The following is a 14,020-nucleotide window of genomic DNA, read 5'->3' on the forward strand; positions in this document are numbered from 1 at the left end:
ACAAACTGGGGGGCTTAAAACAACAGAAATTCATTCTTTCACGGTTCTAGAGGCCAGAAGTCCAAAATCAGTGTGTTGACAGGCCATGATTTTCTAGCTTCTAGTGACTGGAGGCAATCTTGGGTGTTCCTTGGTCTGTAGGTACTTCACTCCAATCTCTGTTTCCATCTTCACATGGCCTTTTCTCTGTGTGTGTGTCTCTGTGCCTCTGTGTCTCTTTTTTTACGAAGACACCCGTCCTATGGAGTTTAGGGCCCACCCTACTCCAGTCTGCCGTCATCTTAACTAGTTACATCTGTCTGTTTGGAAAGACCCTATTTCTGCAGTGTCCTGCAGACTTTTTCCCTCAGTGCTGTAGAGACAGCTTCCGCATTCTTTTTGACAGCTGAGTAACATTCCATTGTACAGGTACTTTATTTAACCTGTGCCCTGTTGATGGACACTTGGGTTGGTTCCATTCTTATGATATCTCAAAAATTGCTGCAGTGACCAGACTTGGACATACTAAGTTGAACCATTTTTGTAGGTCATGAAGGTAGAATATTGGCAGTTTCATATGGTTCAGTCAAATACATCCTTTGGCATGCGGTCAGGGGTAACTTACAACCATTTTTATTTCCTGTTTTAGATGGTGAAGGGCAGGCTTGGTTGGGGGAGGGGGTTTTGACAGGCAGTTGATTTGTTCCTCTTTCTCTCGTCTCCATGCTCCCTGAGGAGTGGAGCATGAATGTATCTGAGGAGTGGACTGAATATATCTCATTTAGCCAGTGGTGTGCTGATAAATGCTTAACAACTGGCTCTTGCAGGTGGGGAGGGAATGTTTGCACATATATGTATGTACATTTATTATACATCTACTTGTAAGTTTATTATACATTTACAGATATAAGGAACGTGGAGCATACAGTTTACAAATCATAAAAATACTCTGTTGTGAATTCTATATAGTCAATTGATCCTTACAGAATTCCTTCGCTCATTTTTGTGGAACTCATGTCTGTAGCCCACCTTTGGTTGCAGTTGATGGAGGCATGAAGTTCTGACATTAGATACTGGTTGATACTTTCACTTACTTTAGTGAGTAAGATGAAAGTGAAATAAGCAAGTCCTTTGTCAGAGTTGGAACTTCATTTATTTGCTGCTGATACGAGCAACTTCTTTGCTGAATCAGACAATAGTTTTAAATACTGAAGAATGTTTCTCCATTTTCTTGTGCTAGTCACAATGTAATGGCTACAGATACGGCACACTTTCAAATTAATCTGCATTATTAATATTTTTTGCCATCTCGTGGTATAACTGCTTCTACCACGGCCAATGTGCAAGCACTAAGATGACATCACTGAGCATGGAGTTGGAGGAAACGCACAACAGCACACCATTATATAGCATGTCCACCATGAAGATTCCACAGGCTGGTGGTTCTCAACCAGTCATTTTGCCTCCTCCTTCTCCAGGGGACACTTGGCAGTGTCTGGAGACATCTTTGGTTGTCACAACTCTGGGAGTGCAACTGGCATCTAGTGGGTAGAGGGCAGGGATGCTTCCAAACATCTACAATGCACAGGACAGTCCCTGTAACACAGAATTATGTCATCTAAAATGCCAGTAGTGCCAAGGTTGAGAAGCCCTGCAATAGATATAAATAACCTCAAGAGGACAGACAACAGTAAAATATAGTAAAATAATTAGGAAGTGATGACCTTTGGGTATTTGTTACCTTTCATTTAATTGTAAGTGTACATAATTTAATTTTTAATAATGGCTGTGTTTTATGACTGGCTTGCTTTCACATCGGTTCTCACAAGCCTGCAGAGCCGGCTCCAGTGTACCCACTGCGTTTGGCCTGTTCTCCCAGCATCTGGCACAGAGAGGACACTCAGAAGGGTTTGAGGCCTGAATAAAGGAATGCCAGGGTCCAGGATGAGTGGTTAGGGGCCAGGACTGGGGAGACCACTCTCGCTGAGACTCCCTGGTAACTCTCCCTGTGATCTCAGGCTGTTTACACCAACTGCACCCGAGCACCTTTGTAAAGGGATGTAGAAGCTATTTCAGTTTTCTCATCTGCAGGTGTCCCAAAGGCCTTTCTCTCCAGGACAGAATCTGGCAGCAAAGAAAACCATGGCCACATGCCCTGAAAGGCTGCTGGCCCATCTCCCGCTTTCCCCAAAACCCCCATTCTTAGGGCCTTTTCCTGTTGTCTTGCTAAGACATTCATTTATCCAGCACATGCTTTTTGAGTATCTCCTACACTCTGGGCACCGTCCTAGGTCCTTATTCACAACAGCAAACTTTTCAGGCAGATAAGGTTGTAATACAGATAATAATTAACAAATGAAAATATTTCCAACAGAAGTAAAAATAACTGACCTTTATTGAGCACTGCCTGTGCCAAGCATTGTTCTTAAGTGCTGGGGGGAAATTGTGACAGGGAATGAGATCAGGAGGGACTGGATACGGGCTTCCTTGGTGGTGCAGGGGTTAAGAGTCTGCCTGCCAGTGCAGGGGACACGGGTTCGAGCCCTGGTCTGGGAAGATCCCACATGCCGCGGAGCAACTAGGCCCATGCGCCACAACTACTGAGCCTGTGCTCTAGAGCCCGCGAGCCACAACTACTGAAGCCCGTGTGCCTACAGCGTGTGCTCTGCAACAAGAGAAGCCCTGCAATGAGAAGCCCACGCACTGCAACAAAGAGTAGCCCCTGCCTGCTGCAATTAGAGGAAGACCACACGCAGCAACGAAGACCCAATGCAGCCAAAAATAAATAAATTTATTAAAAAAAAAATTTACGCCAAGTGAAAAAAGCCAGTCACACTAAACCACATGTTTTTTGTTTTGTTTTGTTTTTTGGCTGAGCCAAGCGGCATGCGAGATCCTAGTTCCCTGACCAGGGATCGGACCCGCGCCCCTTGCAAGGGAAGCGCAGATTCTTAACCCCTGGACCGCCAGGGAAGTCCATAGACCACATGTTATATGATTACATTTATATAAAATATCCACAATAGGGAAATCTCTAGAAACAGAATGTAGATTAGTGGTTGCCTAGGGCTGGGTGGGATGGAACAATTGGGAGGTAATGGTTAGAGGGTATGGTGTTTTGAATCCTTCTCAGCTTGATGAAAATATCCTGAAATTGATTATGGTGCTGGTTGCACAATCTGTGATTATACTAAGAACTATTGAGTTGTACACTTTAAATGAGTGAGTTGTATGTTATGTGAATTATATCTCAATAAAGATGCTAAAAAATGTAAAAAGAATTGGAAGCAGGGAGCCCCTGCTGGAGGCGAGAGATGATGTGGTCTCTGGAGGAATCAGAGCAGATAGAGGAGAGCGAGCGGGAGTGAGCTAAGCTTCCATTTCTCCCTGCCTGATGGGAACCCCCAGGAGCTCTTTGCAGCAGGGGAAGCCCTGTTCTCTTTCTCATGATGTGCAATTCTACCGCAGCCCCAGCCTGGAGCTCTCAAAACAATTCAAGAAACAGGGAAAATTGATGAGTGAGATTCTGGCAGCCCCTCCCGTGTAAGCCTCATTTCCTTTTCTCTCCCCGTCTTTGGTTTGTGTTAACAGGAGACAGAAGAGAATAAAACCAAAGGATTTGATTACTTACTGAAGGCAGCTGAAGCTGGCGACAGACAGTCCATGATCCTGGTGGCACGAGCCTTTGACACTGGCCAGAACCTCAGCCCAGACAGGTACTGTGACCATGGCTCAGGTGACACTGGTGGGAACCTGGGCTGCAGGTGGGAGCTTCCCCTCCAGTGTTAGGACAGACCTGGGTTCCAGATGTGGCTCCCCTGAGTACCAGCCCAGTGACCGTGGACAAGTAGTTTTACCTCCCTGGCCTCAGTTTCTTCACTGTGTAAAATGGAAGCTATTACAGAACCTGCATCCTAGGGTGGTTGTGTGTCATTGTATGAGGGTTAAATGAGATGCTGCCTGTAATCCTCACTGTGCCTGGCACATGAAGTGAGAGGTAAATGGCATCTTAGCCATTTTATGTAAAGATGTGCCTGAGAAAGAGTTTGAAAGGATATGTAGCATGAGGTCCAGAGCGGTTGTCCTTAGATGTTAGAATTAGGGGTGATTTTAATTGACTCTTCCTACTTTTGTTTTTATTCTTACTGTTTTTCACTTCTGAGAGGGAGGGGAGGGAAGGAAGCAAGCTCCAGGGGAGGTCAAGCCTGGTGTGAGTTTTCCAGAGTGGTTTTAAGACTCCTGATGGCTACAATCCTGCAGGTGTCAACAGCTTTTCGGTTATCCCTCTGGCAGAGATGCCAGGACTGGGTTCTGCGGTGGGAAGAGGGGAGAATGGCAGCTTCATCTCGGCTCTTTGGCTTGGCCAGTGGGAGGTCCCAGAAATCCAGGAGCAGAGGATGGTTGGGGGAATTGAACTCTTAGTGGGACCCATTGCTCACCCTCTGTGGCTCCCAGTGGATCTCTGCTTCCCCCTGTTGTCCTCAGGCGCAGGGAGCAGGGTGGGCACATTCATTGTCTAAACCTCCAGGACTGGGGCAGTTTGGCAGTTCCCTCCTCTGTGGGTCAAGTGTTCATGTCCCTCTCACTGGGTTTAGAAGGAAAGTCAGGGCTGTGGGTCTGTCACATCAAGCTCTCAGGGTCTAAAACATCTGGATACATGACATCCTGCCTGAATTACATGTCATGCAAACATTTGTCAGCTACCTACTGCGTTGTAACAGTAATGCTCCCCTATATTTGGATGCACTTTCATATCTGTGATTTTATTTCACTGAGAACTAGAATTGGGTCTCCTGCATCTCTTCAGTCCCAGTGCTTAGTGCAGGGCCTGGCTCAGTAGTTGTTTGAATGAATGAACCAACACATCTCTTTGACACAGACAGGGCAGGCATTTGGGGGCTTATTTTATGGATGAGTAAACTGTAGTTCTGAGAAGTGAAGGGGCTTGTCCATAGTCAAGTAGCCAGTAAGTAGTGGAGCCAAAACTTAGGTCTTTTCACCTCTCCTCCAGTGGACTGTACATTAGCCTACTTCTTAGGGGACTCAGAATTACACTGGCATGGAGGGGAGGTAAACAAAACAGACACGACACAATTGTGTCTGATCAAATGCCAACATCTGTGGTGCCCATTGAGTGCAGTGGGGAAGCACCACCGCATGGGTGTGGGGAGCTGGAGCTGGGCATTGAATATCTGTATCTGAGGCCCTTAAAAAAAATCTTTGCTGTATGTGTTTTCTCCTTATGTCCTCTGTCTACTTTCTCTTTTTAATTTGAGACAATAGTTTTTTTGTTTTTGATTTGTAAGAATTATATATATATATATATATATATATTCATATATATATATATTCATGTGTGTGTGTGTATATATATATATATATATTCCCCCCCCCCCTCCCCACCGTGTGGCATGCAGGATCTTAGTTCCCCAACCAGGGATTGAACCCATGCCCCCCTGCTGTGGAAGCATGGAGTCCTAACCACTGGACCACCAGGGAATTCCGTGTAAAAAATTTTAATATATTAACACTGTTAACTCTGGTATATGAGTTGGCTTTAAAAAAATTTTCTGAGATGGCTACCAAAAAAAAAAAAAAAGATAGTGTTAAATTAAAAAAAAAAAGGCTTCCCTGGTGGTCCTTTGGTTAAGACTCCGTGCTTCCACTGCAGGGAGCATGGGTTCGATCCTCGGTGTGGGAAGTTCCCCATGACACAAGGTGTGGCCAAAAAAAAAGAGAGATGGCTATCATAGATTTGGGGGGGCAGGGGATGGCACATGTGCCACACAATGACCATTGTTTATTGGGTCTGGGGACATGCTGGTTTTTAATATTTTGTAGTTAAATCTATCAAGATTTTCTTCTGTAACTTCTGCTATAGTCTTTTTCTTACTCTTCTTCCTCATTCCAACCAGCTCCAGCCTCTTCCATTCAGGGAGCATTAATTGAGGGTCAGCTATTTGCATTTTAAGGGGTTTTGACCCCCTTAGAAGTTACCATCTCATAGGACAAGGAAAAGTCATTGGAAATTCCAAGGCAGGGTAGACATGCTAACCGCTGGGTGCAGAGTTGGGTAGGGGTGGGTGGGGAGAGAGTAGGCCCTTTCCCTTCTTCTACATTTAATGTGTTGGGGGGATTCTGCCTTGCCCTTCAAGACTGGGGAGGGTCAAAGCTGAAAGAAGTGAGATCATCTAGTTTAGTGGCTTCCAATCCACTGTTAAAACCCTGATTTTTTGGGTGTGTCACCAGTAATTTTCAAATAACCTTGACTCCATTTTATTTTATAAAAAAGGGAAGTTATCTCCTGACACCATCCTAGCCAGCCACTTCAACAGACATTTAGAGAGGCTGTGCTGTTTGCCAGACCCTGGGAATGCAGCAGTGAATAGAACAGACAAGGTCCCAACCTTCTTGGGGCTTATGTTCTAGTCAGGGAAACCATAATAAGCAAGTAAATAAGTAAACAGGAGAATTACAGATTGAGGTGATTATAAGAAATAGGGTGTTTGGGGACAGCATCTCTGAAGAAGTTGAGCTGAGGTTGGAGAGATGAGGAGCCAGGTATGGGAAGAGTTGAAGGAAGGACGTTCTAAGCAGAGGGAGCAATAAGTACAAAAGCCAAGGAGCAGACAGGAGCTGGCACGTTCGGGGAGGAGAACGTGACCCAACGAGCCTGGCATGGGAGGAGGTTGACAGGAGCTAAGACTGGAGGGTAGAGCCAGGTCCATAAATATATAGCTGTTGCTCCTGGAACATTTCATGAGGCCCATAGACCTTCTTATCTGTGTCTCTCTTTGCTCGTTCCTGATGTACTCTAAATAGTTACTCACATGTTTGGTAATATGCATTAGTACACCCCAAGGAAAAGAGCCCACTGCCCTCTTTGCTCTTTATTTTGTATTGTTCAGATTCAGCTGGAACTTGAATTCAGCATACGCCCTTGGTGGTTTGGCCATTCATGTGCTGCAGTAGGAGAAAGAGTTGAGGGTAGAGGGCAGAGCCAGAAGGGGGAAGTCAGCTATTCCGGGTAAACTCTGCATTTGCTGGAGTAGAGCCAGAGCTGGCCAGAAGAGGCAGAGCAAAAGATGAGGCTGAGTGACTGCTGTGAGAAGGTTCTGGAGGCCTTGACAAAGAGTCCCCCAACCACCTTCTCTCCTGTGTGAGTCATAGGGCAAATTGGCTGGGATACCAGCCACTGCTAATGCAAAAATCACCCATACGGTGATTTTTTTTTTTAATTTTTGCCTCACTGTGTGGCTTTCAGGACCTTAGTTCCACGACCAGAGACTGAACCCGGGCCACAGCAGTGAAAGCACTGAGTCCTAATCACTGCACCACCAGGGAATTCCCATAGGGTGATTTTGTGCAAATGAGGAAAGTGTTCCCCTTCCTCAAGATGCTCTACTTCCATCTGTTGGAAAATTGTTGTACTGTACCAATTTTTTTAGGGAAAATGCTTGACCACTATTGTAATAAGTATGTAAATCTACAATGTGAATGACACCCTTTAGATGTGGTGGCATTGGGTACTATGCGTCCTGAATCATAGGTGGTGGCCCCATTGGGATTCCTGACTTACCCTTCCTGCTGATGGGCCTCCTCCTTCCTGCCCTGTTGCTATGGTAACTTCCCTCTTTTTCCTCTGTATCTCTTGGCAAGGTCCCAAAGCTGGCAAGAGGCTCTACTCTGGTACAACACTGCCCTGGAGACAACTGACTGTGATGAAGGTGGGGAGTATGATGGGATGCAAGATGAGCCCCGGTATCTGCTTCTGGCCAGGGAGGCAGAGATGCTGTTCACAGGCGGCTGCGGGCTGGAGAAGAACCCGCAGAGATCAGGTAGGGCCTGGCAGACCTGCCCCTGGGGTGGGACAGTGCTAGACAGTGAGAGACATAATTCCTGTCTCGCTGGGAATTACAACAACATGCAAGACTGAGTCTCTTCTTTCAGTTCTGGTTGGGAGAAAGATTTGTACTGGCCCTGTATTTTTGCCAGGCTGGATACCCATATGATGCTGGCTTAGAAGGGGGCTTTATGCAGTTGGTATGCAGATGAACATTTTTATTTTAATAGTCAAATATTAGGAGTTTGGGAGGTTTGTTTGTAATTCACAAATTGAGCTGACATTTTCATAACATAAAATTCAACATTTTAAAGTGTAAAGTTCAGTGGTTTTTAGTATATTCACAGTATTATACCATCATCAGCACTACCTAATTCCAGAACATTTCCATCACACCAGAACGAAACCTGGTACCTGTTAGCAGCGACTCCCTATTTCCCCCTCCCTCCATCCCTGGCAACCACTAACCTACTTTTCATCTTTATAGATTTACTTATTCTGGTCATTTCATATAAATGGGATCGTATAATAGGTGACCTTCTGTGTCTTGGCTTCTTTCAAGGTTCATTCATGTTGTAGCATGTATCAGTCCTTTATTCCTTTTTATTGCTGAATAATATTCTATTGTATAGATACTACATTTTGTTTATACATTCATCAGTTGATTCACACTTTTATATATATATGAAATATATATATATGTGTATTTATGTTTTTATTTTTTTATTTTGGGGCTGCATTGGGTCTTCGTTGCTGCATGCGGGCTTTCTCTAGTTGCGATGAGTGGGGGCTACTCTTCCTTGCAGCGTGTGGGCTTCTCATTGCGGTGGCTTCTCTTGTTGCAGAGCACAGGCTCTATTGACGCAGGCTTCAGTAGTTGCAGCACGCAGGCTCAGTAGTTGTGGTGTGCGAGCTCTAGGGTGCGTGGACTTCAGTAGTTGTGGTGTGCAGGCTCAGTAGTTGTGGCTCGTGGGCTCTAGAATGCTGGCTCGGTAGTTGTGCATGGGCTTAGTTGCTCCACGACATGTGGGATCTCCCCGGACCAGGTATCGAACCTGTGTTCCCTGCATTGGCAGGTGGATTCTTAACCACTGCACCACCAGGGAAGTCCCTATATGTATTTTTTTAAATAACATGATAGACATACTGAACTCCTGATTTCACAGGTATAGGATGAGGCTAAGTTTAAAAGTTTTTTGTTAAGGTGGTGTAACAAAATCAAGCAAATAATACTGCAACTCTACAATCCTTTATTTGAAACTTCTAAATCCAAAAAGCTCTGAAAACCAAGTGTTTTTATATGTTTTGCATAAATTCGTTTGGTGGCAAAACCTGTCCAGAACTGACATGAGGTTGTTCATAATTTTTATTTCTTATACTTTATCTTTTCTACTTTCATATATTCCCAATTTGCCCTGTAAAAGCCCTCAGCCTGATTCTCATTGGCTCAGTTGGAATCACCTACCCATCCCTAAACCAATCACTGTGCTTATTGAGATGGCTTACTCTGATTGGCTGTGCCTAAATGTGGACCAGTCCCTGTGGCCTGGTGGGGAATGGGGAAGTGCTTTGATTGGCCAGGCTTGAATCACATGCCCACCCAGAGCCCCACCCAGGTTATGTGGAAGGAGAGGCAAGAAAGGGTAACCTCAGGGTGATCTTCTAGAGAGGGGGTCGGGGACACTGGGTGGCAAAAATAACAGGTGCTTCACCTCTCTGTGCCCCACTTTACTTTCTTTCAGGCGACTTGTACACCAAGGCAGCCGAGGCAGCAATGGAAGCCATGAAGGGCCGGCTGGCCAACCAGTACTACGAGAAAGCCGAGGAGGCCTGGGCACAGATGGAAGAATAACTTGCTGGAAAAATCACTGCCAGCCAGTCCCAAGCTAAAGGGCTAGGAGTGGAGGAAAGAAAAAGACTTCTTTACTTATTTAGCGTTGTTTTGGGGCCGGAGGAGGCAAATATTTTTAGCGTGTTGTAAATCTACTTTTGTATTTTATTGTTGACTCTTGAAAATGTCTTTGCTACCAGTGGAGACACTGCAGCTGTCCCCTAGGGCAGCATTTTGGGGGAGGGGGATTGAAAAAGCAGCCTAATGAACCAACATATCTCTTTGAGGTTCTTCTTCTATGTTTTGTTGTTGTTATTGTTGTTTTTTGTCATGAGATGTAAGAAAATGTATCTTTTCTCCCCTGGATGGAAAATACTAAGGCTTTGCTCATCAGCCTTTTCAGGCTGGGCTGAAATCTCAGGCCCACAGAGCCTGTGTTTCCTGAGTCAGGATGCGATGGGGTACAGTAGAGCTGCACATTAACTTTCCATGGGGTGTGTAGTGTCATGACTTAGTGCAAAGCCTTCTTTCTCAGAGCATTTGGAAGTGTGCTGGCATTTTTTGGTGGATATGAGACTGTACATCACCCAGGCCCCCTTCTGTCATGGGGGAGGACCCGCACACTCTTTTCTTTTTGGGGGGGATCTTAGTTCCCCAACCAGGAATTGAACCCGGGCCCTCAGCAGTGAAAGTGCCGTGGCCTAACCACAGGCCTGCCAGGGAATTCCCATGTTTTCTAATCTTTTAGTTTAATGTCCTTCCTGAAATGCAGCTTATTTTCTGGAATACAGCCAAATTCCATTCTGAAGCATGCTGTCTACAGTGGGCTTTACAAAATAGGTTTGATTTCTATATGCACACTTTTACTACCTCTAACTCCTCCATCAGCTACTGTGCACCTTTTTGGGCGCACCTCAGAGCTTTTACATGTAAGGACAGTGGCTTGGAAAGTTGGAGCCTGTCCTCCAAGCGGACATGTACCCTGCATCTCAATGGCAGCATCCACAATATACTGAAGTACCCTTGGTACCGTATTCCTCCGTATTTTCTTAGCACCTGGTGTTCTTATGAAGAATCTGCTCCCCAACCCCTGTCCTTGGCATTTTCTGCTTGAAGCTTGGTGATTTTCTTGTTATTAGCAGCAGGATGCTTTCAGCAGCAGTCCCTTGAGATTTGTCTAAGCTGTTGGAGAATGAAAGGGCAAGAACTGTAAACACTCATTAATTCCAGTGGTTTCCCCAGGGCCAGGCTATGGCTATCTGTATTTAATGAGCATTCTCTTTAGAAGGAATTCAGATTTAACACCAGTTTGATTTTAGTTGGTGTTTCAAATAGCAAAGAAAACAGACTGCTTTGATCAACCCCAAGTGCTAAAGCAGCCTCTCTTCCTTTGTTTAAAAATGAAAACATAAAAAAAACAGAGTGTAACATACAAACCATTCTTTTTTTTTTTTTGGCCGCACCACTCGGCTTGTGGGAACTTAGTTCCCCAACCAGGGATTGAATCCGGTTCCTCCTGCAGTGGAAGCTCAGGGTCCTAACCACTGGACCTCCAGGGAATTTCCATACAAACCATTCTTACCTGTTCATTGAGACAGGTCCTTTAGCATGTTAGTGTTAAGTACTGTGAAGTCATGACCCTGTGCATGCATTAGGTTCCAAAGTTCAGTGTGTGCCCTAAAGGAAAAATCAAGCAGAGTCAAAATTACCCTTGAAAAATCCTTTAGAGCACCTATAAATGACAGTATCCCTGTTTTTGTATTTGGACTCATCACAACCAGTTTCCTTTAGAAGTTGGAACTGATCACCCTTTTTCTGTTTGCACAGATCAAGTAGTTGGCTTGTCTTAAGTTGTTTGCGTGTTTTAAACCAGTGCATGTAGTTAATTTGCATTTGTTAAATGTAAGTTAGGAGCAACTTTATTTTGACTTATCTCTTCAAAGGTGTCAAGCCTCATAAAATTCATGCTTTTGTTAGTTTAACCAGCCTCCTTGCTCTTTGAGATTTTATTATGCAAATCATTTATGTTCCCTGACTACCTGTCTCATTTCTTAGTTATATGTCAGTGCTTTCCTCTAACACAGGGATCGACAACTTTTTTGTAAAGGGCCAGATAGTAAATATTTTAGGCTTTGTGGGTCATATGGTCTCTGTTGCAACTACTTAGCCCTGCTGTTGTAGTGCAGAAACATCGGTGACCGATACCTAAACGAATGAGCATGGCTGGCGTTCCAATAAAACTTTATTGACAAAACAGCCTGCCTGGGCTAGAGTTTGCCAACCCCTGCTCTAATCCTGACTTAAGAGCAACTATATTAAACCCTGAGGGCAAGAGTCATCTCAATTTTTATTTTGGTCTCCAGTGCTTAAAAACTGCCTTAGCACAGAGTAGACACTCAGTAAATTCATGAACAATGGAGATCCAGCCCTAGTCACAGCACTCACTCTTTGTGGCTCTGGTTCCTCCAACCAGTTAATGATTCCTTGTCTGGATTGGCTTGAACAGTCACCCCTGTAATTCCACCCGCTCACATGGCCTTAATGTCAGGGCAGTCCCCTTCTCCTGCAGGAGGCTGGGATAGCTAGGCAAATGCTTCTTTAAGGACCATTGAGAGCAAAATGATCTGCAAAATACTGAGATCCTTCTGAGCCAGCAGAACTTATTCCACTTTCAAAAGCTAGTTCTGTGCCTTCTAAAGCTGGTTAGGGCATCTTTTTCCACAAATGCTAGACATGCCAAAAAAAAAAAAAAAGCAAAAAGCAAAAAAACCCCAGGACATTCCAGCCCAACTGGTCTCCAACTGGAGACCTCAGAAACTTTTCAGGTGCAAGAAACAGGGGAAGGTCCAGGAGATTAGCAGAGTTGGAGATGTAATTTGCATCTTCAATCACAGATGGAGAATCCAAGGTTCTGAAAGGTAGACTCTTTCCAAGTACCCTGCTGGTTAGAGGCTAAGCTGGAGCTAGGATTTGAGAGCTGCTTTTATTTAGAGGATCCTGGGAATAAAATTTAAAGTTAAACTGGAGTGTAATGTCTCTTTCAGTTTTGCTGCAGGTTGAGAAAGAAAAAAAGCAGGCTTTATGGATGTAAGTAGGAAAAAATCCCTAACCCCTGTGCACCTGGATATCCTTATCCCCTCCTCCTCACCTGAGGCCCTGTGGGAATTTATCATCAAATGCAACCTTGATGAACCAAGCCAGGTAAATTAGTGTTGTTGCTGTCTTAGTGACTTCATTTCCTTTCGTCCCAGCACATTTGTCTGCAGTACTAGACATGTTTTAGAAATCAACAAATGTTTACACAAGTATATGCAGCTTGTGTGGGGGAAAGGAGATAAAATATGCATATTCTCTGCATTTGTGCCTGTTACTCACTTTTCTAATCTCTGCGGTACCCCTTTAACCTAGACAAGGTGGACACTGGGTAGACCCAGAGAAGTGGCTTGCATTATAGATTTATTTTTGAATATATATTAGGTTCCATTTTGCCTTTCTTTCTTGGTTTCTTTCTTTCTGGTCTCAAATTCAAATGTCTCCTGGTAACACATGAGTGAAGTAGCTGGGTGGAGGTGGGGTGAATTGGAGGGCTCAGCCCCACCTGAAAGAGGCAGTCCAGATTCAACTCCGAATGGTTGTCCCCATGGGGAGTGTGGGCCCAGTGTTGCCCCATTTTCCAATTTTTCAAGCTGCTGAAAATTGGATTTTTTTATGCAAGGTTTCTTGATTTTTAACATTTCTAATAAATTCTTATAAAACAAAAACTTCTAGATTTGGCACATACATTTTCTGTTTGCTGTAAATAAAGGATGTGTACCTCTTCGTTTTTCTTGGTTTTTCTCATCTATAAAACAATAATCTTTATCATTACATAGTTGTCATCAGTTTCAAAGAAAATGAATGTTAAAGATGCTTTGTGATCTAAAACTTAAGAAAATCTTCGTTACTGGTATGAGAATTTCTTTAAAAATTTTCAGAATTTTAAGAAATTTGAACAATATACCATAACTCTACATGGTATATTGAACACATATTTAGGTCCATTTGCTCCTAAGTCTCCACTAAAATGACAGGAAAGAGATTTTCTTAATGGCATAAGCCCATGAGGGTGAAAAGGAAGAGGCATCAACAGTAACAAAATTTTGGATGCTGGAAAGCAGATAGACTGTGATTGAGTTAGCAGACCCAAGAAGGCTGGATCCTAGGTCAGCAGTAGGAAAATCTAAGAACCCAGTTTTCATCATTGAAGACCCCCCCCCCCAAAAGGCTGAAGAATTGGCACCAGGAACCTCTGGAAGGGGGAGTGAAATGGGGCTAAAACTGTAGGTTCAGTTGAAAGACAAAGCATCAGACCTCTAGACCCACTCAGC

General features: G+C 44.2%; 1 protein-coding gene across 2 annotated transcripts in view; it reads left to right on the plus strand.

Annotated features, from left to right (window-relative positions):
* The window catches only part of EEF2K (eukaryotic elongation factor 2 kinase), a 60,180-nt gene extending 47,736 nt beyond the window's left edge, over positions 1-12,444 (plus strand). For both annotated transcript variants that reach the window (XM_082362470.1, XM_082362469.1), the window contains exons 16-18: positions 3,571-3,695; positions 7,639-7,817; positions 9,565-12,444. In XM_082362470.1, coding sequence (XP_082218596.1) covers positions 3,571-3,695; positions 7,639-7,817; positions 9,565-9,674 — 414 coding nt within the window. In that variant the 3' untranslated portion in view covers positions 9,675-12,444. The remainder of the gene's footprint in view (positions 1-3,570; positions 3,696-7,638; positions 7,818-9,564) is intronic.
* Positions 12,445-14,020: the final 1,576 nt, after the last annotated feature.

The sequence above is a fragment of the Balaenoptera borealis genome (assembly GCF_965194805.1).
Source record: "Balaenoptera borealis genome assembly, chromosome: 16".
Classification (NCBI taxonomy): Eukaryota; Metazoa; Chordata; class Mammalia; order Artiodactyla; family Balaenopteridae; genus Balaenoptera; species Balaenoptera borealis.